Raw genomic sequence first — 21,515 nt, 5'->3', positions numbered from 1 at the left:
CAGGTTATCCAGGTCTTTATGTCGTTAAGGCATGCTTGGAGTTTGTTTAACTGATTGGTTTCATCAGCCTTCATTTATAAATATAATTGGGTATCATCTGCATAACAATGAAAATTTATGGAGTGTTTCCTAATAATATTACCTAAAGGAAGCATATACAAGGTGAATAGAATTGAACAGAACCTTGTGGAACTCCGTGTCTAACTTTTGCCTTCACGGAGGATTCATCATTAACATGTACAAAATGAAATCGGTCTGATAAATAGGACTTAAACCAGCTTAACGCAGTTCCTTTAATGCCCATTAAATGTTCCAGTCTCTGCAAAAGGATTTGATGGTCAATTGTGTCGAATGCGGCACTAAGATCTAACAGGTTAAGTATAGAGACAAATCCTTTGTCCGATGCAGTAAGGAGGTCATTTGTGACTTTCACCAGTGCTGTCTCTGTGCTGCACTCAACTGAGGTTTTCTTTGAATGTTCCTACACTGCAGCATGTGCCTACGCAAGTTTCACTATGATTTACTGTATATGGCATCTCATTTGTAACCTTTCACAATTGACTGTAAAATGATCCAATTTAGGTCATTGAGGCACTTATATATTGTATGCAGCAGCTAGAAACTTCAGGCAATCTTCTACAGAACCGAAGGGCTCATTGAGATAAAGTAAGGTGATTTTATTTTATTTTTTTCTTTTTGTCAGTTACTCCTTGACCCTGTGGCAGTTACAAAAAAAGATTTTCATAAAGTGAATGTCCTCAGATGAACAGCACAAGGTTTTTAATAGTTCAAAAATAACACACTTTCTTTCAAAACAAAAAACATTGTGTTTTCTTTCTTTCTGTGATTGAACCATTGAAGGTCATAATCCACAGTAAGTGGCTGCCTAAAATAGGATCTGACTGCTTTGAAATAGAAGCCCTGTATGTACCTTGACGTAGAGATGCCAAGAGGAAAATGTCACTTCAAAGTACAGCTTTGTTTTGCAAGTTGACCCCTCATTTTAAACATTAAAGGAACCCACAGTGCAGTCTACTGTCTATACTGACATGATGCCATATGCACACAGTTTCAAAAGTGTTTCATTGTATACAAGTAATTGTGAGCAAGCTTTGTGTGAAGGCAGCAGTGTTAAATAAAATAGCTGCTTTGCAAAAACAAAATCAGTCACGGATACTCGCTGAAAGTTGTCTCTGTTACATGAAGCTCACATTCAGGATGAGTTTAGAAAAGCATCACTTTGAGAATCTGTCTATGAAAGAAGCTAAATGAAGAATTTCTCAAATCATGTCACATCAGCTGTCAATTTCATACATGTTTTTCTTAATTATAGTGGTGTAGCTGAGGGCTTCAAATAGCTTTATAATAGACTGTCACTGTGATGTACTAATGCTGATTTAAATGTCAGCTTGTTTTTTTTTTCTTGATCAAACAAAAAGTAATCTCTTGGTTTTCCTGCTTCACAATGAAATTATTCTGACACAATTATTATTTTAAGACAATAACTTGATCATGTTTTGAATTAATTTTCTATTTATGGTAGAAAAACTTAATCTTGACTAATCATTTGGACAGAAAATAGTAAAAAATGCCCATCACAATTTCACATAGTGACGTCTTCCAATGTCTTGTTTGGTCCAACCAACAGTCCAAATCCAAAGGTATTAACTTTGCAGTGCTATCAAGCAGAGAAAATCATAACAAGTTTCAAGTTTGCAAATCTGAGAATACCAAATTTGGGTATGTTTGGTTAACAACTTTAAACCATTAGTTGATTATCAATCAAGAGTTGCAGATACATTTTTTTTCTTTTTTGTGATCAAGTTTTCATTTTATAATACTGGAGGTTAGATTGAATATAACAGCAAATCATCAGCCCCGTACACATCTGTAATACTGAACACAGATTATTCTAACATACAAACCTGATATTCTTGTCTCTCCATGTACATCATTCCATTCATCAACTGGGCAAGAATGGCTCTTCTTTGCTATCTATCTATCTATCTATCTATCTATCTATCTATCTATCTATCTATGCAGGCTATAGCAAGCATAGCCAATAACAATGTTTTTGTAGAGATGCAGTAGGGGCAGATAATATAGATATAACAAAAACAAAAAACAAGTTGTTCTCTGGTTTTGGTTTAATTTCTATGCCAATTGCCGATTTGAAGACGAAAACAAGAAAAGCACATTGATTTCCATTTTTTTTTATTGCATCGTATATTTTTTTATCCTGTTATCAAACGAGTTGAACACAGCTTTGGACAGAGGATACACTGACTGTACATAGATTGATGAAGATGAGTCTCTATAGTCACATTTGCCATCCGGGTGTTAACCAGTCAGAGCCAGCCCACTCCTCTAAGCCCACAACCCCAGAGCCTCAACCTGGTTATGACAATTTAATCTTTTCTTTTGCAGGCAAAATTGCTTTTTCCACTGTTTCCTGTATTGTAAAGTAAGACCTCTGCCACATTTCTTTGACTGACTTGTTTATGATTGAAGTGTATTCTGACAGTTCATATTGTAGGGCAATATCTACTCTATCCTCATGAGCAGCGTTCTGCCAAGTCATCTGCTTCCTCGTTTCCCTCCACACCCATGTGCGCTGTAACCCAAATAAAACCCACCTCACACCCTGGCTTGTGAATTCTATATAATGTATGATAAATCTCTGTCAATATATCAGGTCTGGACTTGGATTTGATTTTTCTTATTGCACTTAAAGCTGCTGCTGAATCACTGCTTATGACTGAATTGTCTGGTTTATTGTCCTCCACCCACCAAAGTGCCAATAATATTGCCAGAATCTCTGCTGTGAATACTGAAATCTGATCTGAAACTCTGTGTCCCCCTTTTACTTCTGAATTCAGGAATGGTTATTCCAAATGCCACTTTCCCACTCTCTGGATCCATCTGTATAAATCTGTAAATATGAACTCCTTTCTTGTTGCAGATGAGACTTAACTTCCTTGACTATATCTCCTGATTTCTTTCTTTTGTTATTATTCAGTATGTATACATCAACTCCAAGTTCTGAAATTAGCCGTGATGGTACAACTGAAAAACAGACTGGAGGGCACACATTAATATTAATATTAATAATACCAATCTCCTGCGCCTTAGATTTTAGCATATTTCCATGGTTTGTTTTGGCCTTTCCTGCTCTACTTCCATTTTAAGTGAGGGCGATTGAATTTCTGTCCAACCCTAATTAACCCTAGTTAACCTTAACCCTAACCGGGCTGGGTGGCATATGATGTCCAATAGGGCTGCTCCACGCTGTCGACTGGGTCGTGCGCGATGTCCGCTGGGTGGCAGCCCAGGACAACTGGATAGGTGGTTTCTGGAAACTGGATAGATGGTGTGCAATTTGATTGGGATTTTTAGGGCTCCTCATACTTCGCACCTTTGGTTCAAGTGTTACAAAGAGATGATGTCTAATAAAGAGAGAATCCATTGGGAAATCTGGAGTTTATGAGGGGGCTTCCACCTTAATACTAAAAATCTTTTTAGCGGCTGTTGGACCTAAAGTCTTCTTTAAGATTTGGTAACATAAATTAATGAGTCTTCATTTAAACATAGGTAAACTAGGAACACAAGTTCCGGTTACATCATATAGCACATGTGCAACTCCAGACCAGAAATACTTATGGGGCAGATTAGTTTTCTGTCGATCAACTAATCATTTCAGTTTTAATCTAGGGTCACTAAATGTAACATGACTGTCATGACATCATGACCCCCAGCGTTTGGGATCATCATGTCTTCCCTCTGTTGTTGGAAAGCACCTACAGCGTTCTGCTTAGTTTGGGCTTTTATTTTTCATACCAGCAGACAGAAACATCAGTTAATTGGTGTATTCATGGCAAGGCCACTTACTAAGTCTGTAAACCTATTAACTTGAATAACATTTTTATCACTCAGGGCAGCATTTACATTTAAATGACAACCCAACAGTTTGCTGTCCCTTCCTATTAGCAAGTACAGTCTGAACAGTTGAGTATTAGCCCTTCACTCACAGCAAGGCTATTGCTGTTCAAGGACATTCACTTGTACGAGGACAACACTTAAAGTAAACAATGCAAGCATTTTTTTGTACCAACACTTATACATATTATATTTATACATAGTCAAAAGGCATTGCAGCCTGTGCCCACATGAAAAAAATATTTATTGTGACTGCTGTAAAATCAAATAAATCCCAAATACTCATCGTGCAACTATACATGTATAACAACAACATCTGAAAACAAAAAGCTTTTTAATACAGGGGGGAAAACAAATGTCAGGCTGAAAAATCAATCCTTATTTACGCAATGATGTAGAAACACAATAGAGACAAATCTACCTGCAGGGAGTCTCTACGCTGTGGGGTAGTTTTACACACCCTCTCTCAAAGTTAATGCCAAACACAAATTTGGAGGAAATACCTGCTGTGTAGCACAAGCTACATTTATGAAATTTTATTTTATTGTACGTAAGAACATCAGAACATTAAACAACACTGAGTTAAAAGGCTGTGTGGGATAAATAATATAAATACAAGTTTAATTTTATGGTATGAAGGTTTTATGCAAACTCTCCATTTTAGGAAATGGAGAGTGTTAAATTGCTTCACTTTCAGTTAGCTCCTGATTGATATCACCCTAAACATGCACACATGTAAATAATAATCATTTCTGTATAGTTTTAATTACATGCAATACAACAAATACTGAGAGTAAAATTTTCACACTCATTAAAATTGTAGCCATTCTTTCAAGAAACTTCCTCTGGAAAACAACAACCACTTATAAACTTTAAACAAATATGTAACTTCTTTAAAATGTATGTGAAATAGGGAGTATTTACTGTGTGTACTGCATCAGAAAACTGCCTCTATTTCCCTATAATTAGTACTAAATTACACTGGCCATTCCAGGAAACCTCCTAGGACATCATTAAGAAATTACTGGACCTGCAAAATAAAGCTTCACAGTTTTTTAGCAATTTAGATTGTGTGTTATTTTGAAGGCTTGCAGTGTCTTTGCAATTTAAACAGAGCCTGTGGAGCCACCAAAGAGAACAAGCAACTGGTGAAGAAAGTTTTAGTAAGTCAAAGAGAGATATCATCTGGTTGGTTTGATTTGTGCCTTTGGCTTTCCAATTCCCTCAGAACTGGAAGGAGAGATCCAGCCTGCAGGCAGATGACCCTGAGTCATCCAGAGTAGATAATTGGTTTTTGGAAGGAAACTCATTTTAATTACAAAGTTTTGACTTAGCAGTTTATTCCCCCTTTCCATGTCATTTTTTTAACATCTAGAGAAATGGTTGCAGATAGTTTAAATTAGATGAGATATAGATTCAAAGATAGCAGCATCAGAAGAGTCAGAGGCTAAAGGCAATGAAGACAGAGGTAACTGCAAGTCTTAACCCCTTTTAGCCATCAGTACTTGGAGGAGATACACTCTTATTTGAATGTGATAACTGTAAAAAGTAGTTAAATTTATAGAGTTCACCTTGGTCTGCAATCCAGATGCACTGACAGAAGAACAAAGATAATCATTCTCTGATCAGCATATGCAACCTCCAAAGGATTTTTAAGCAATATTTCCTGTTTGTTGTAAATACTGGTAATTAACTGTAACCCTTGTTCTCAAGCCAATGAAAGGGCCCAAATGAAATGACAATATTGTTTCACGCTTGGTTCAAGGTGTGCCAGAGGCACACAGAGTAGAAGTCAGAGATTGATGAAAGTGCTTTAAATGCTTCTTCAAACTTGGGGAACTCTGTCTTTCTTCTTAAGCTCATGCAGAAAAAAAATGCTATTCAAATTAGCATGACTAATAGGTGTGACAACATGTCTGTAGGAGTCTTGGTACAAGCTGTATGTTTGAACTGTGTGTTTTGAAACAGTTTGATGTCTGCTCTGCTGGTGCTGGATTACAGTGGGTAACAGTCTGAGTTCTTCTTCCAGTCCATGATTTACTGAATGTGCATTGATGCTGTGAATGCAGCCATTAAGAGGCCTCAATGTTCTTCCCCAGATCATTAGGTGGTCGTTTACATGAGTCGATCTACCCCCCTCTTTCTGTAAAGAGAGAAAAAAGTAAGTGTCCTCAAATGACTGCTCTTGTTTTCTATCTTTTTAAGTATACACTTTGTGTCTTGGACCTCTAGAGGGATCTTCAAAGGGCTGTTTTAAGGTTAGGACTTGGTTTTAGGGTTATGCTTGGCATTGGGTTTAGGTTAAGCTCAAGGGTTGGGATCAGGCATGTAGTTGTGATGGCTGAGATTCGGGTCAGGGGCTAGAGAATGTATAATGAGGGTCCTTAAGTATTGAAGTACAAGTACAAACATGATAAGAGTAATAATAATCTTTGCTTAAACCTATATTAGGTGAATGTTTGACCACTTGGGGGCAGCACAGCAGATACAGGGCAACATTATTATTCATTAAGAATCATGTTTCTGGTGACCTGACACACACAAGTCCAATATTCACTCTTCTTTTAGCTCTGATTTTGGTCTCCACCAACTACTGAGGGATACATCTTACTCTTTAGCTGCTAAATTCTCCACTATGTTCACCAGCTATTCGCTAACTTTGTCTGCCATTTGCTGCCGGGTAGGTAGGGTACAGTGACTTTTTTGCAGAAAACGGCTGCCTGCAGCATTTGGAAACAACACTGATGAGAGCAGTGAGAGTGAACCAAAACAGCAAAGTTCTGACCATAAAACCAAAATGAGTTGACACATGCTAAAATGCTCCGTAGAGCTGGAGGGAACTGCAGAGTCGGGTGATAATTCTCTAAGCAACCCCCTTCCTATTACACATAGTAATAATTTCCATTGTTAATACAAAAATACTGATTAGTTCAGCTTAAACAAGGTTATGAAGAGCTACACAAATCGCAAACATGTAAAACATCGATCCAGTAAAAGCATAGTAAGCATGAAAGTACAGAAAACACAAATTAAATACCAAAATACATAAAAGTACATTAGAAAAAATAATCTACAGGTGATCTTAAAAAGTGAATTAGCCTAAAAGATGTTCAAAAGCTAAACTGCTAAAGCTAAACTGAGATCCTCATGCAAGCTTTTCCAATGCTTCAGGACTATGAATGACTCCAATGACCCCATGTAACCCTCCTCCATGTAGGGACAGCCAGCACAGCTGCTTCATGTGTATTTGATGAGGCAATGATGAGGTCTATTTATGTAATTATTTACTCTGTTGATGACATGCTTAACATTTAATCAGTGCAGCAGCTGGTGATTCTGTGCCAGAACACACCATCCAAATCCCCCAAACCATAACAAATTAAGTCTCAATTTAATATGAACTTTATCACATCCTTCATTTTGTCACCTGCAGGTCCAGGCACTTAAAGGACACCGCATCACACAGACTTGCAGGGAGATTTCAGATATTTGCATTAAAAGCAGAGAGAAGCAGCGACTTTATTTTATTCATTACCCCCACGCATACTCATATGAGCCTTAGTCACTCTTCAGCTTATTTTGTGTCACTCTATGCACATACAATTATCTGAGACAAGGATTTTTTTTTAAATTTAATTTTTAATCTCCGTGGGCTGCAATTCTGCTCAGGTCAATGAGTGCAGAAGAATGAAAGCATACATGTTCTCATTCTTAAGTGGTCTCTCTTGTTTTTCAGCTGATTAAAAAAAATCAAAACGATAATCATAATGTAACTCCATCATAGGGTACAGTACACACAACACAGACGTCATCACCCTGTTTACGTAAATGACATTGTGTCTACATTGTGTCTACATTACAATCCTCACTGAAGCCAGATAAGAATAAAATATATAATTCTGTCATCTTTTAGAATTAATATGTGAAAGGGTCCTACTTTCTCACACTGAAACAGAGTTGTTGTTTAATCCTGATGAATTTTCACATGTTTTGAGGGACAGGCTTAAAGTATGTCACATATAGTTTTCAGTCTCAATCTTTGAGGTAACTGTATAAACATTGGTAGGAAACACCTGACATTGATCACTTCAGCTTCCAGCTGGCAACGATGGAAGTCACTGAGGTTTTATTTTTCCTTTTTCATGTGGCTGGATTTGTTCACTGCTTTCCTTTCTTGATAAATGACTTTAGGTGACGTCAAATGCTGGTGTCCAACTGTATATGATTAAGCAAACAACAAACTTTTTGTTTACAAGATAAGGAAAATAGTCTTCATCTTTTTGTATCTCTTATATACAATTCACTGCCCTCCACAAAAACTGATATCCAAAATTACAATGTTCTCTCTGTTATAGGTAGTACAGATTTTAACCTGATAATCAGAGTTGTGAATGCTGCGAGACTCCAAGAAGAGCTTTAAAACTCAGAAACTCCCTGATAAGTAAGTAAGTATATGTATAGAGAATGTAAAGCAAAAATAGTTGCCAGTTTTGCATATTTATGTTAACAGGCAGTTGTTTCTAATGCATACTATCATGGCTTTTTTGCCTATTTTATAGTAATCTGTGGTCAACAAAATATTCCATCTCATAGTGTAACAGCATGTAAACTGGTAGATTCTATAAAACAAACTGGATTTTAGCCAAAACCTTTGTGAACTACAGTTGTCCAGTATAATTGTGAATCCCAGTTTCCCAAATAGTTTGGCTGAAACAGGGATTAAACATGAGCACTGGCTGATTTCACATCACGCTAACAATCAGAATCAGAGCCAGATTTTTTGCCAAGTAGGTTTTCACATATGAGGAATTTTCCTTGGTGTTGTGGTGCATCACAGTCAAAAATATACACACAATTAAGTAATCCTAAATAATGTGAGAAGAGCTGCTACAGGTTTAGATTTTAAAATGAAGAGAATGAGATGAAATATACAAAATATTGACCAGAAGTAAACAGTAGGCTATATGCAGGGTGCAATTAATAATAACATTAATGCAAGTTTATGTTAATGTAACACATCATGTTAGATCAAAGATCACAGATGTGCGAGAATGAGAATATGGGATTTTAAATTAATGTAATGTGTAATGTCCGTGGGTAGGATAGAGTCTGTGTCAGTGGGGTCCTGGGTCTTATTGATGAGGCCGGCTACAGACGGAAAGAAGCTCTCTCTTTAAGATGTTATAGGGCTAAAAACCTAAAATTTAATTAATAGGCCTGAAAAGTTTTTCTTTTTTTTCTTATTGTCAACAAATCACATGAAAAGAAAAAAAAACAGCAGAGTGGTTCCAACAACAAGTATTATTTGTGTAACAAAGCCTGGCAGAGCTCATTCCGCTGTGCTGTAGACCTCACTGTGGTCCAGAAACTAAAAAAAGACTTCAGTGAGCCACACTGTTGCACTGAGTGACATGTTCCTTCATTACCATGAATGTGGGCACTGCAATTTATTCTGAGTCAATCCTTCATACACCGTCCTGGTGCCATAAATACTCTATAGAGCACCAAATGTATATTAATCCGCAGTTGAAAATAGTCCCCAACAAAACCTCTATTTACCACTGAGGAAGTGATTTACTCAAAACTACAGAGCCCAGCTGTTACAAAAAATTACAAAGCCTTAATTAAATGTTAGATTAGTGAACTGTTTTTAAAGATTTGCATCTTCAGAAGGAACGAAAGGGAAAGTGGAAGGTTTTGAGAAACAGACGAACACTTTGTGTTTCAGTTTCTTCATGAGGTTTGTAGATAATTAGAAAACTTAAACTGAACTGGTTCAAACGGCAGTTCCTGATATGTAACAGTCAATAATTAGCAGAATAAAAGTCATTGTGTTCATTCAACTTCAAATATTTGAGATTGGATGGCTTTGGAAAATTTTAAATCCTATTTTCACAATAATAGTTTTTAATTTGTCCTGACAATAAAAACAAAAGTTGCTTTTATGTTATGTTTTCATTCATATTTAATTAAGTCCTGTCCTCTCTGTTTCAGCTACCTGGTTCTCTGTAGTTGCAGCAGAGCTAGTGGAGCAGCTTAGCCGTGCGGCTGTCGAAGTCATATCATGTTGGAAATTGTGCTTGTGTAAACTGCAGTGTGAGGTATGAAGAGAAGATTTTTATAAGGGGTCCAGAACTAAATAGTGTAAGTAAAACAGTAGCTACATGTTTGTGAGCTTTCTTTACTTAACATTAAATAATCAACAGTGCTGGCTAGCCCTGAGTTTAAAGTCTTTTTGCTAAGATTTTCTTGTTCAATATTGCTATTAAATGCAATATAGTATCATTCAAAGTGTAATTCAATTACATGTAGACAGATGTAGATAGAGGGCTAATTGTTATTGCTATTTTATGCGCAGTACTCGATTGTATATTCATTGTTTCATTACAGCATAAGAATGAGCAGCAAGCTTTGTAGTTGTCTTTACTTTGATTACGAGAAAACAGCAAATAGCTTCAGAGGTGATTTGATGAAGTTATTCTGGCACTAAGATGATGTTCGTAGAAGGAAAAGGCAGGTAGGAATACTGATTATCTCATTGGTAACTTCAGGGCATTTTCCTAATCAACATATGAACTGAATAGATATATTCCAGAGATTTAAGGTCAAACTGGTGCAGGGGTATTGAGAGCAGTGACGGCTGTGCCATATTCAGTCAGTTTCAGTAACCATCCCGATACAATTTACAGGGCAGGCTTCTAATGTGATTCATCACTATTTATTACATTTAGTATATTATGTCAAGATGGCACCTTAACATAGGCCTTATAGAGACTGCATAAACTAAAGTGTGTTGTGGAAAGTTCAGCCATGCACCTGCAGTGTCTTCCATGTGAGATGCCTGCTCTCTCTTGATTTTAGCACCATGTTTGTCATGGTGGATCATAGCATTATTATTAAAAGGTTGAGGACATGGGTTAGTATCTCCAGGACTGCCCACCAGTAGTTCCACTTATACTTTTGTAACAGAAAATTTGTCATGCCTGTTGATTGGGGCGGCTGTGGCTCAGGAGGTAGAGTGGGTTGTCCACTAATCGGGAGATGGGCAGGTCGATTCCCGGCTCCTCCAGTCCGCATGTTGAAGTATCCTTGGGCAAGATGCTGAACCCCAAATTACTCCTGAGGAGGATGTGAATGATTAGATGATTAGATTAGATTCCCCCTGATGGGCAGATTGGGACCTTGCATGGTAGCCCCTGCCATTAGTGTGCAAATGTGACTCATAGTGTAAAAAGCAGTTTGAGTGGTCAGAAGACTAGAAAGGTGCTACACAAGTACAGTCCATTTACCATGATGGCTTTACCTCCTCTCAAACATTGTCTATGTATGGGGTGCCACAGGGCTCTATTCTAGGACCAATTTTATTTTCTCTTTATTTACTCCCTTTGGGCCGCATTATCAAACAGCATAATATTTAATTTCATTGCTACACAGATGCAGCTGTACTTGTCCTGCAAATCATCTGAATCAGCTAAGTTATCTTACCTGCATACAGTAATTGCCTACTTGTGGTTAAGGATTGGATTGCAGTAAATTTTCTTCAGCTTAACTCTTCCACAATGGAAATCCTTATTATAGGTCCTGAGCACACTCATGGCCAAGTTCTGCCTGCTCTTGGCTCTCTAGCTCAGCATTTGGTACCCACTGTTAAAAACATTGTTATTTTAGACCAGAACCTCAGTCTTGAGTCCCATGTAAAAGGCTAGCTCACTAAAGTTTTTTCCACTTGAGAAATATATCTATAATTAGACCTTTTATTTCTTTTAATTATCTTCAAAGAGTGATTCATGTTTTTATCACTTCTCATCTGGATTATTGTATTGCAGTGTTTACATGCCTTGGCCAAAACATGATTGCATGGCTTCAGGGGGTCCAATATGCAGCCAGCAGACTTTTAACCAAAATCACGAAAGCATGATTATATCAGCATGATCATATCTTTTAGCTTCCCTTCACTGGCTGCCTGTCCGCTTTAGAATTGATTTTAAAATTTTACTCTTGACTTTTAAGGCCCTGCATGGTATGGCACTGAGCTACCTGGCTGAGTTTCTAAATCATTACTCACCAGCCCGTAGCTTGAGATCCTCTGATAAGACCCTGTTAACTATTCCCCTTCAAGGCTGAAGATCAAGCATGACAGGGTTTTTACTGTCAGGGCTCCAACCCTTTGGAATAGCTTATCTGAGGAACATAGATTAGAAAATTCATTGCCTTCTTTTAAATTGTCACTCAAAACTTACTTCTACTGTATGGCTGTTGCTTAATTATTTTATCTGTTACTTTTATGTGTTATTTTTATCCATTATTTTATCATCACTTTTAATTGTTTTAATTGTTAAAATTGTTGTTTTAATTGTTTTTTAAAGTTATTATTTTTACTTGAGCTGCAATGCTGCATGTCTTCTGACCTCACTGATATTTATTTACACTGCTAAAATCCTTCGTTTGTCTCTTTTTCACTTTACAGAAACTCAAACTATCAAATTGTGGGAAAGAATTAATTGAAGGTATATGAACAAAGCTGTGCGCCAGTCGCCAGACGTGATTGATCAAGGTAAAGTATATAAATGTTTGTCATCATATGTAAATGTGGACAAAAAAAAAATCACACCAAATCACCCAAATGTCTACTTATGAGACAAGTCAAAGGATCATGTATTAATATCAGTGAGTGTCTGCGCCGTGGCTTTAAACAGGAAACAGTAGAGTTCATAGACTACATGACAGCCAACAGAATTTTATATTTTCACAGACCTTATTAGTAACTTTAGGTGGGATAGTTTATACATCATCGACTCTCTCCAGTGATGATGAAAGGACACCTTCCCCCGTTAGCAGCGCTGCAGAGTGCAGATCCTGGAAGTGTCCTACCTGAATCACACCAATAGTTTGCCCTCGCTAGAAAAACTTTATCATTTACTACACTTGGTTTTAAATACAATGTGTGTTCCACTTCCTGATTTACAGCAAGGAACCTATAAAATGTAGGTTCCTTAATTTATGGTTGGTCGCTCGACACTTCAATTTATGCTTGGCGAAAGGTTTCAGTCGTCTCCATGGTAACCAGACACTATCCTCCAGTCGGCTTGTTTAGTTACATTATATCATCCCGACCGGGACTAATTAAACAAGGACGTTATACATCCATGGTTACAAGTTATCTAAAGTTACAGACCAAAATATCAATAAGGACGTTCAGGGAAACTACAATCTCCATGGCAACGTTAGTAACACTACCTAATCACATTGCGCGACAAAATACGACGGTGTCCGCGACATATCAAAATACTCCAGGTGCGTGTCAAGTGACACTTTTTTCTGTTGAAAATATGTCATGTCATTCTTATCAAAAGTGTCGAACGACCTGCCATAAATCAGCCTTAGTGGTCTTTCTCAAGCAACCACCTGTTTCTTCACTTGTCACAGTTGTAACGTGTCCCTTTTTATGGTTTGTGACACAGCGGGAATCTGACAGTCTGTTTACTTTCGAAGATGACATGAATTTCTATGCCGATCTACTTTCGAACCACAACAGAGACTGAAGCTGAACGCTAAACTCACCACAACAGGACAAACTTAAGACTGATTTTCATCCATAATTCATCTATTTTAGTGAGTAATGACTTAAAATAATCCATACAGTGATAATTAGCTGGACAGCTAACGTGAGTCTGTTTTCTTTTAGACTGCATGAAAATGGAAGGTAAAGGCGCAGGCTATTGCGGCAGATGCTTGACGTTCATTGCCCGGACCAGTAAGATGTTAACAATTTCGAGTCTGGTTGGTGTTGCTTTTGGTAAGTCACGACTCCATAACGCTACTGCTAGCTAAGGCTAGCTTCTTGCTCTGTAACGGTCTGAAACTTGGCAAAGTGAGCTAACTAATACAACTAATTTTTCTGTTTTGAAAACCATGTTTATGTTTGTGTATTTTACCAGGACAAAAATGAACTAGCTGATAGGTTTTATTAGTTTACCCCGCCAATTGATGTCTTAGTCCTAACTAAACTGCCCTAACTGCTTTTGCTACACTACAGATACTTCTTAAATAAACGGCTAACACCATCTGACATTTTACTACTGTACGGTAAAGGTAACGTCCACATATTCACAGCATAGAGAAATGCACTTTTGAGGCCATGTTACAGAAATTAAATGAAAATACCACATCTGTTGCTAGGACAACCGTGCAGTTACAAACTATCTGATATCACACCAGGCTAAACAGCACCATCCAGCGGACAGTTTAAATCATCGCACTTGCGCTCACGGGGAGACGTTAAATGACCCAAAACAAAATGGGTTTCATTATAAACTTTAATCAGTTATTTAGTTAATTAGTCAGTGTCAGAAGACTGGACTGTGTGTTTCCCTCAATCAACGCAATTCAACTGTTGCTCTCTCAGACATGAAACTTGCCATTTTGCCATTTTTCTAAATTTTAACTTTTTTGTTAGCACAGCATTTGTAAGTTGAACTTTTTGTGACTATTTATCAGTTACAGATTCAGCTGAAACCGTTGCTGTATATCCAGTAGAGCCGAAATGATTAGGTGATAAACGGAAAAGTTAGCACAACTATTTTTATAATTGATTAATCATTTAAGTCATTAAAATACCAATCATTACATTGTACCAACTCTTTAACTCTGTTGTCTTATATGATAGCAACACGTACTGTACTGTACACATAATGTATTGACAAATTATTTGCTCAGGGTAAAATGCATGTATGTATATTTCATATGTGCTCAGCTGATGTGAAAGTCTTGCTGTTAAAATCTTCTTTTATGTTTACTGCTAACCTGAGAGCAGTATACATTCGCTTATACTGTTACCATGAGGATGTTATTATGTGTGCCAAGATGTTATAGAGCCATATATAGAGTCATTTGTTCATCAGCGTTTTGTACCCACATGTTAGGCATTGATAAGGAGCCTTTGTATAATCTGTATATCTATATTTCTGATTAAATTTGTATGTGGGATTTTGATTTTTTAAATTTTATCTCTTGTAATGCGGACTTGCGGTCTGAAATATACTGAATTATATTGTAATGTAAGCATATCAGGATTCACAGTACACAAATTCAATACAATAACATAGGCCTATAACATATCTGCAGTCATGACAACAAAACAATAATGGATTATGGTTTATTTGACGTTACATATTGATTTAAGGGCCATATTTTAGCCTTAATATGACATTTAATTTTAATGGCTCAGTTGTTGGTTTGGCTTGACAGTGTTCAGTAACCCCATTACTTTGATATATGTTTGTTATGTTGTTATTTTATGTTTATGCTAAGGAAGGAAAGGAGATTAACTTGACTGTTGCATTCATATTTACTCAGCTGTGTTGAAGTTGTAATATTTGTATGTTTTTGCCTCACAGGAGTTGTTCTCGGCATGGTCCTGAAGACCTTCGTCCATCTGTCAAACCTCGACAAGATCTACATCGGCTTTCCGGGAGAAGTACTTATGCGTATGCTTCAGTTGGTTACCGTTCCTCTCATTGTAACAAGTGTGATAACGGGTGAGCCACATTTATATTTCTCATTTTCTTAACTCTTACAGGTTATGCATGTTATACACATAGTATTTAAAAGAACCATGCTGTATCTGGATAATCATTTGCATAGTTGACAACAATTTCACAATTATATATGTTTGAAAATAATCCTCAGTGAGGCTGTGAAGAAACTAAACTCATTGATCATTCTTTAAGTGTACAGTAACTGTGTTGCTGTAGTTATTACACTACGCTCCACTACTTTACAATGATGTAACACTCACACAGGAATATATTGATCCTCTGTCTTTAGTCTGCAGACTTCAGCATGTGTTGTTTTTTTTCACAGGAGTTTCTAGCCTAAGTCTTGGCACCTCCAGAATAATCACTATCCGTGCAGTAGTGTACTTTATCACAACCACTCTTCTGTCTGTGACTACAGGTGAGAAACGCTGTGCATCAAAACATGGTTTTTAAGAGACAACCTAATATGCTAGTATGTAGCTTAACATACAAAACTTCCCACTGAAAACTAAGTATTTTCTGTCAGTTATTTTTTTGCAAATTAACAACTATGTTTGAATGCAAATATAATGAGTAGGTACTTAACAATTAAACCATCTTAACACTTTTTTCTTCTTATAATTTGTAAAACTTGCATCACCCTCTCTGTAAAATATTCAAAAAATGAATCACTAAATACCTGCAAATTACTTAAAATTAATTAAAATTTCCAGGCAATTAGTACAATCACTTGTTTCATGCACATTTCTTCATACAACCACTTAATCAGGTCATACCATAACAGGTATGACCTGAAGCATTTTTTTATGCTTTAAGTCGGAATCAAAGACAAACATTTTCCCACTTGCCCCTAGTGGTATGTATCCATGATGATGAAAGTGACATGTCTTTCTTTTCTTCTTCTTTTCTTTGAAATATTTTCAGATTTATTCAGTGGGGTTTCAAAATATTTCAACAATTAACTGGTAGAAATTCAAATGCCAGACTCTATAATTATGCACGTTTTTGTTCCTCAAAGCACTTGGTTAACTTTTATGAAGTGCTACTGAAACAGCTCTATGAACTAACTGGTATCATTAGTTGTAGTTAAGTTATTTCTTTATCAATCTAGCATGACATTTTTTATTTGTGTTTTTATTGAGTTAAATGTATTAAGAGCAATTCCACAAAGAAAAATGTTTCCCCTCCTCTCTCTCATTTCTTTTTGCCTGTGAAGGAACCGCCTTCCCACCCAGAGCACTTTCAAACAAAACATAAAACTGGCACATAATCGGCCTAACCCACCATTGTAGAATCCCCGTCCCGATCTAAACGTCAAGATCCCAAATAAGAATTAACTAACATGTCATAGTCACTCTGTAGTGCATCTCAGAGCTCCTGCCCTGCGATAAAGATGCAAAAATGTCAACTCAAGCTCAGGGAACTGCAATGTGAACTTCATATTACTTCCCAATTATTTTTTTTCTGTTTCCTTTAGAGCTAATCGATCAATTGAGAGAGCAATCAGCAATGAAAACTCTTGTTACATTATTACAGCCCAACTTTTAACAACAACAGATGAAGTGTGACAGATGATACAACTCACTTTGATCCCTCAGACATATGTTGTCATTTCAGCCACAGCTAGAAATACAGAAGAAACAGAAGAAATATTGGAACTGTTTTTTAAAAACTCACATTTGCCTACTTTTTTAAAACCTTTTGGTTTTCCACAGAATCTGTTCAGTTTCACTTAAAACAAAGAGCTGATACATCACTTACATAATGACATATTAACCAGGCCACAGTGTAGCATCAGTGCTTAGCCGATATGAAACAGCTATAGACAGATGCTGTTTTTGCTTCTTATGTTGTTCAATCCTGGATGATGCGTTGTAGGATTAATATTGGTGCTGTTGATCAAGCCCGGGGTTGGTCATACTCCCATTGAGATAGATGATGACGATGATGAAACCTTCTCCACAGTCAATGCCTTGTTGGATCTAATCAGGTGAGAAGAAAGTATGTCTTCCCATAGCTCGTCATAAATCCCAACACTACTGATTTCACTGCATGTGTCAGTTTCCAGTTCAGCCAGTAACATTTCAGAAAATGCTGAAACGTTTAATCAGAGAATTCAAATCACTGCTTTTCCTTTAGAGCTGCATCCATCAGTGTTTTATTACACAGAAATAATGTATGTGAGGTGAAATTAGGCAAACATTACATTATATTCTGCATTATAATTGCATTTTTACTCATCAGTTCCACAGCGGTAGACGTGTTTAAATTTCTCTCACTCTCTATAGGAACATGGTGCCACAAAATCTGGTTCTGGCCAGCTTTCAACAGGTATGTTTTATTGCTCGGTTATGTAATATGCAGGTCATTTGCTCATGTGATGGAGACAATGTGATATTTCTGATTTTTTGTTTCTTAGTACAAGACTCAGAAGGTGGAGATTGAAGTTGAAGTAGTCGATCAAAATTCAAGCCTGGAAACGGTAAACAGTTTTTCCTTTTTCACCATCATTGTGTGCAGATGCTACAGGGAGTCGCAATCAGACCGTTGTTCTCACTGAGTCGGTCATCTTGTTTCAGAAAACCACCGAAGTGCGCCTGGTGGGCAATCAAATTGATGGATTCAATACTTTGGGAGTGATTGTCTGGTCTTTTATCTTTGGACTGGCCCTCAGGAAGATGGGCAACAGAGGGAAACTGTTTGTGGATATTCTAACTGCCATCAACGAAGCCACCATACACGTGGTCAGATTGATAATAGGGTGAGGTTAAATGTCACGTATGATGGAAGAAAATCCTAACTTCTGCATAGTCAATATGATATTAAAACATGTACATCCATGTTTTATTTATTTACAGAAAAACAGTAAATGTCTTGCAATGTGCACTGAATGAACTGTTAAAATGGGTTATTTTCTGTGTGTGACTGTTGTTACCAAAAATAGTAAAATTGGGGACAACATATTGCATCTTTCGCTCTTCTTCTGCCCTTGGTTCACATTTCTCTTCTTCCTAATGGGTTTCCTGTTGAATTATTATTACATATTGTTATTCAGGTTCTTTTTTTTTGTAACAATCATCTGTTCAATTGTTTCATCTGTCTAAAAGTTTTGTTATGTTTTCTTGTAAAGTTGTTTTCCATTAACAAAGTAATAGCAGTATTCCCTTCATCTTCCAGCTTCTTGCCGATAGGAGTGCTGTTCATGACTGCGAGTTATGTTGTTGAGGTTGGCGACGACTGGGAGACTGTCTTCAAAATGGGAAAGTTCACGGCGGTGGTTGTCTGTGGGTGTGTTCCCCTTTGCTCTATTTGCACTGTTACAGTTTACAGCATTGTGAGTGCAAACTCTATTTATTGCTGTCAGTAGTTTTGTTTGTATAATCAGTGTTGAGCTTGTAGTTTTTGCTCTTTTTCAGGCTCATTATCCACGGAGGACTAGTTTTACCACTGATCTATATCCTGTGTGTGAGGCGTAACCCCTTTTCTGTCATTAAGGGGGTTTCCCCCGCCTTAATTAGGGCCATACTCATCTCACGCAGGTAAGCAAATCACAACTTTGATCTTTATTTCAGTCTTCAGCATTATCGTATCACAGAGAGACGGCTAGATGGATAAATAGATATTTAATCTAATGGAGGATACACTGTGTCTCGAAGCTACGCGTTCTCACTGACTTTCCGATGTTGTGAGGACGTAAACAAGATTGACAAAAGAATCACTCGCTTCATGCTGCCTATTGGGATAAATATCAACATGGACGGAACGGCCCTTTATGAAATGGCTGCAGTAGTTTTCATCGGCCAACTCAACAACATCAATCTGAGATGGAGCCAGTTATTTACCATTGCGTAAGTCACTGTCATATTTTTTCATTGCTTCCTGTTCTACTTGGTAATTGAAAAATATGTCTAAGTGTCAACTTTGTGCTTAAAAAGCATTTGTGTTACAGTTCAATCATCAGAGTGGCACAATCACCCTAGTATGTGGTTGTTCATGTTCATCTGCTTTTCCTCTGCAGTATGACAGTCGCAGTGTCCAGTGTTGGTGAAGCAGGGATCCCAGCCACAGGAACAGTCACCACCCTCTTCATTTTGACAGTCATTGGGATACCTGCAAGGGACGCTTCCCTTTTGCTGGCTTTAGAATGGCTGCTGTAAGTTTAACCTGTGGTTTTGGCAGGCAGAGATTACTACACCTGCTTGTTTTGCTCCTGATATTAAACCACAGAGTGTAAAGAAGCAGATATCCTCTGCTTTCATAGATTACTGTGGTTTGTTTTCTTCCAGGGACCGCGGCAACACTGCCGTCAACGTCCTGGGAGACTGCCTTGGCGTGGCCATCGTTGAGCATCTGTCGAGAAAAGAACTGGACGAAATGGAGGAGCAGAATGTGACAAGGTGCAATTTTAGTTGATTTTGGTGTTTTTTGTTTATTTTTTAACAGCATTAAAAACAACATCAGTAAATATTGGATTCATCTTTCAGTCTTAATGAAGCATTTTTTCAGGACAAGATTTGTCTAGATCCAGTTCCTGATGGCTGACAAAAGTGTTTATTTCCACTTTGGGGAACAAGGACACATTGTTTCTATTAGCAGATAATGAGAGTATGTGAGCAGAGCAAACCAGTAGAAGGTTCTCCTGTTGCTCACAGTTACCCACATTCATTAACATGGAGATGAAAAAAATGTATCTATGTGTTATTCAGCGCCATGGTAATGGAGCCTTACACTGACAGTGAGGAGCTTCAGGTCCAGGTGGAGGTTCATGCCAGCAGCCAGGTCCCTACTCAAGCCCCAGGACAACACGGAAAGGCCACAGCTCCAAGACAGCAGCCGAAGCCCAAACATGTTTAGCCTCAGCTCAGCGTGAACCAGGTCTGAGCATCAACAACGTGAACAGGGTTGACATTGAAAATAATTCTCACCCACCAAGAATTGCACTGTCTCTATTTGATTTGTTATAATTTCATTCATTTGCTGTTGCATTTATCACATTTTTTGCTTTTTGATGTTGTCAGTGTGTTGTAAAATAAGTCAATTGGCAAGTATTTGTTAATTTGCTTTATTGGGAATCAAATTTATCCTGTTTTGTATTTTATGTAGATATAAAGTAATTGCGCACAGTTAGAAAAAAAATGTGTTATTTGACTTTGCTTCATTTAATTTTCATTTCATTCATTTGTGTTTTGATTTTGTCAGTGTACTTTTAAATAAGCTTTTAGTGTTGGTTTCTTAATTTGATTCATTAGGATTCAAATGTGTTTTATGTAAATATAATTGTAAGTAAGATAGAGACAGCAGCTCAAGTACGAGTGGCCTCAGCTCAGCATTAACAGGATCTGAACTGCTGGCTGAAAAATAATTCTCTGAAAAAATGTAGTTATTGCTTTTTCTTTGACATGTTATTTCATTGACTATTTTATGTAGATATGATTTTATTGTCCTGGTTATACTGTAGTTTGTTTCCAAATAAATATCTGAACAAAAAAGCATATAACTGTCCTTTAACTGCCCTGCATGTTTCCGTATGTTAGCAGTATGTGTGATATTATTTGTTCCATAATGCTGTGACACAGTCTGTCAGTTAGAGATTGAAATGAATCTTCTAGAGCTGCAACAATTAATCAATTGACAGAAAATTAATCAGCAACTATTTTGATAATTGAAAAATGGTTTTAGTAATTTTTAAAGCAAAATGCCAAATATTTGTTGGATCCAGCTTCTCAAATGTGATGATTTTATGGGTTTCTTTGTCTTGTTATGGTAAAGTTCATTTCCTTGGGGTTTTTTGGGGAAAAAAACAAGACATTTGAAGATCATCAACATAAACTCGGGCTGTGGAAATTTATTTAAAAAGATTTGTTTAAAAGCATCTGTGTCTTAGATTTATTTAGTTTTCATTCTTCTGGGTCCCCTGAGAATTGAAGACTCCCCACCCATGTGAGTTTAAAAACACACTTGCATGAATGTATTATAACTACTGTTCTCCAAGTTACTGTGTGATTCCTAAACTGGATAGCTGGACATTAACAAGTTTTTGTT

The 21,515-nt window shown here is 37.1% G+C and overlaps 1 protein-coding gene and 1 long non-coding RNA gene across 2 annotated transcripts; one reads left to right on the top strand and one right to left on the bottom strand.

Moving 5' to 3' along the window:
• Window positions 1-9,834: 9,834 nt before the first annotated feature.
• Window positions 9,835-13,182, bottom strand: LOC122979546. Its single transcript, XR_006402873.1, has 4 exons — window positions 12,691-13,182; window positions 12,002-12,117; window positions 11,443-11,580; window positions 9,835-11,055 (listed from the first exon to the last, which is right to left on the bottom strand). It is a non-coding gene; the product is annotated as an uncharacterized LOC122979546 (long non-coding RNA).
• Window positions 13,183-13,440: 258 nt separating this feature from the next.
• Window positions 13,441-20,955, top strand: LOC122979545 (excitatory amino acid transporter 3-like). Its single transcript, XM_044347068.1, has 14 exons — window positions 13,441-13,548; window positions 13,622-13,732; window positions 15,333-15,473; window positions 15,799-15,891; window positions 17,352-17,463; window positions 17,762-17,804; window positions 17,893-17,955; window positions 18,053-18,234; window positions 18,651-18,761; window positions 18,890-19,012; window positions 19,130-19,321; window positions 19,492-19,626; window positions 19,760-19,870; window positions 20,180-20,955. Exons 2-14 carry the CDS (start codon window positions 13,627-13,629, stop codon window positions 20,325-20,327), a joined length of 1,560 nt encoding a protein of 519 aa, XP_044203003.1. The 5' UTR covers window positions 13,441-13,548; window positions 13,622-13,626; the 3' UTR covers window positions 20,328-20,955.
• Window positions 20,956-21,515: the final 560 nt, after the last annotated feature.

This window comes from Thunnus albacares, chromosome 3 (genome assembly GCF_914725855.1).
Source record: "Thunnus albacares chromosome 3, fThuAlb1.1, whole genome shotgun sequence".
Classification (NCBI taxonomy): Eukaryota; Metazoa; Chordata; class Actinopteri; order Scombriformes; family Scombridae; genus Thunnus; species Thunnus albacares.
The sequence above is the reverse complement of the archived record's forward strand: the minus strand, read 5'-3'. Positions and strand labels throughout refer to the sequence as shown.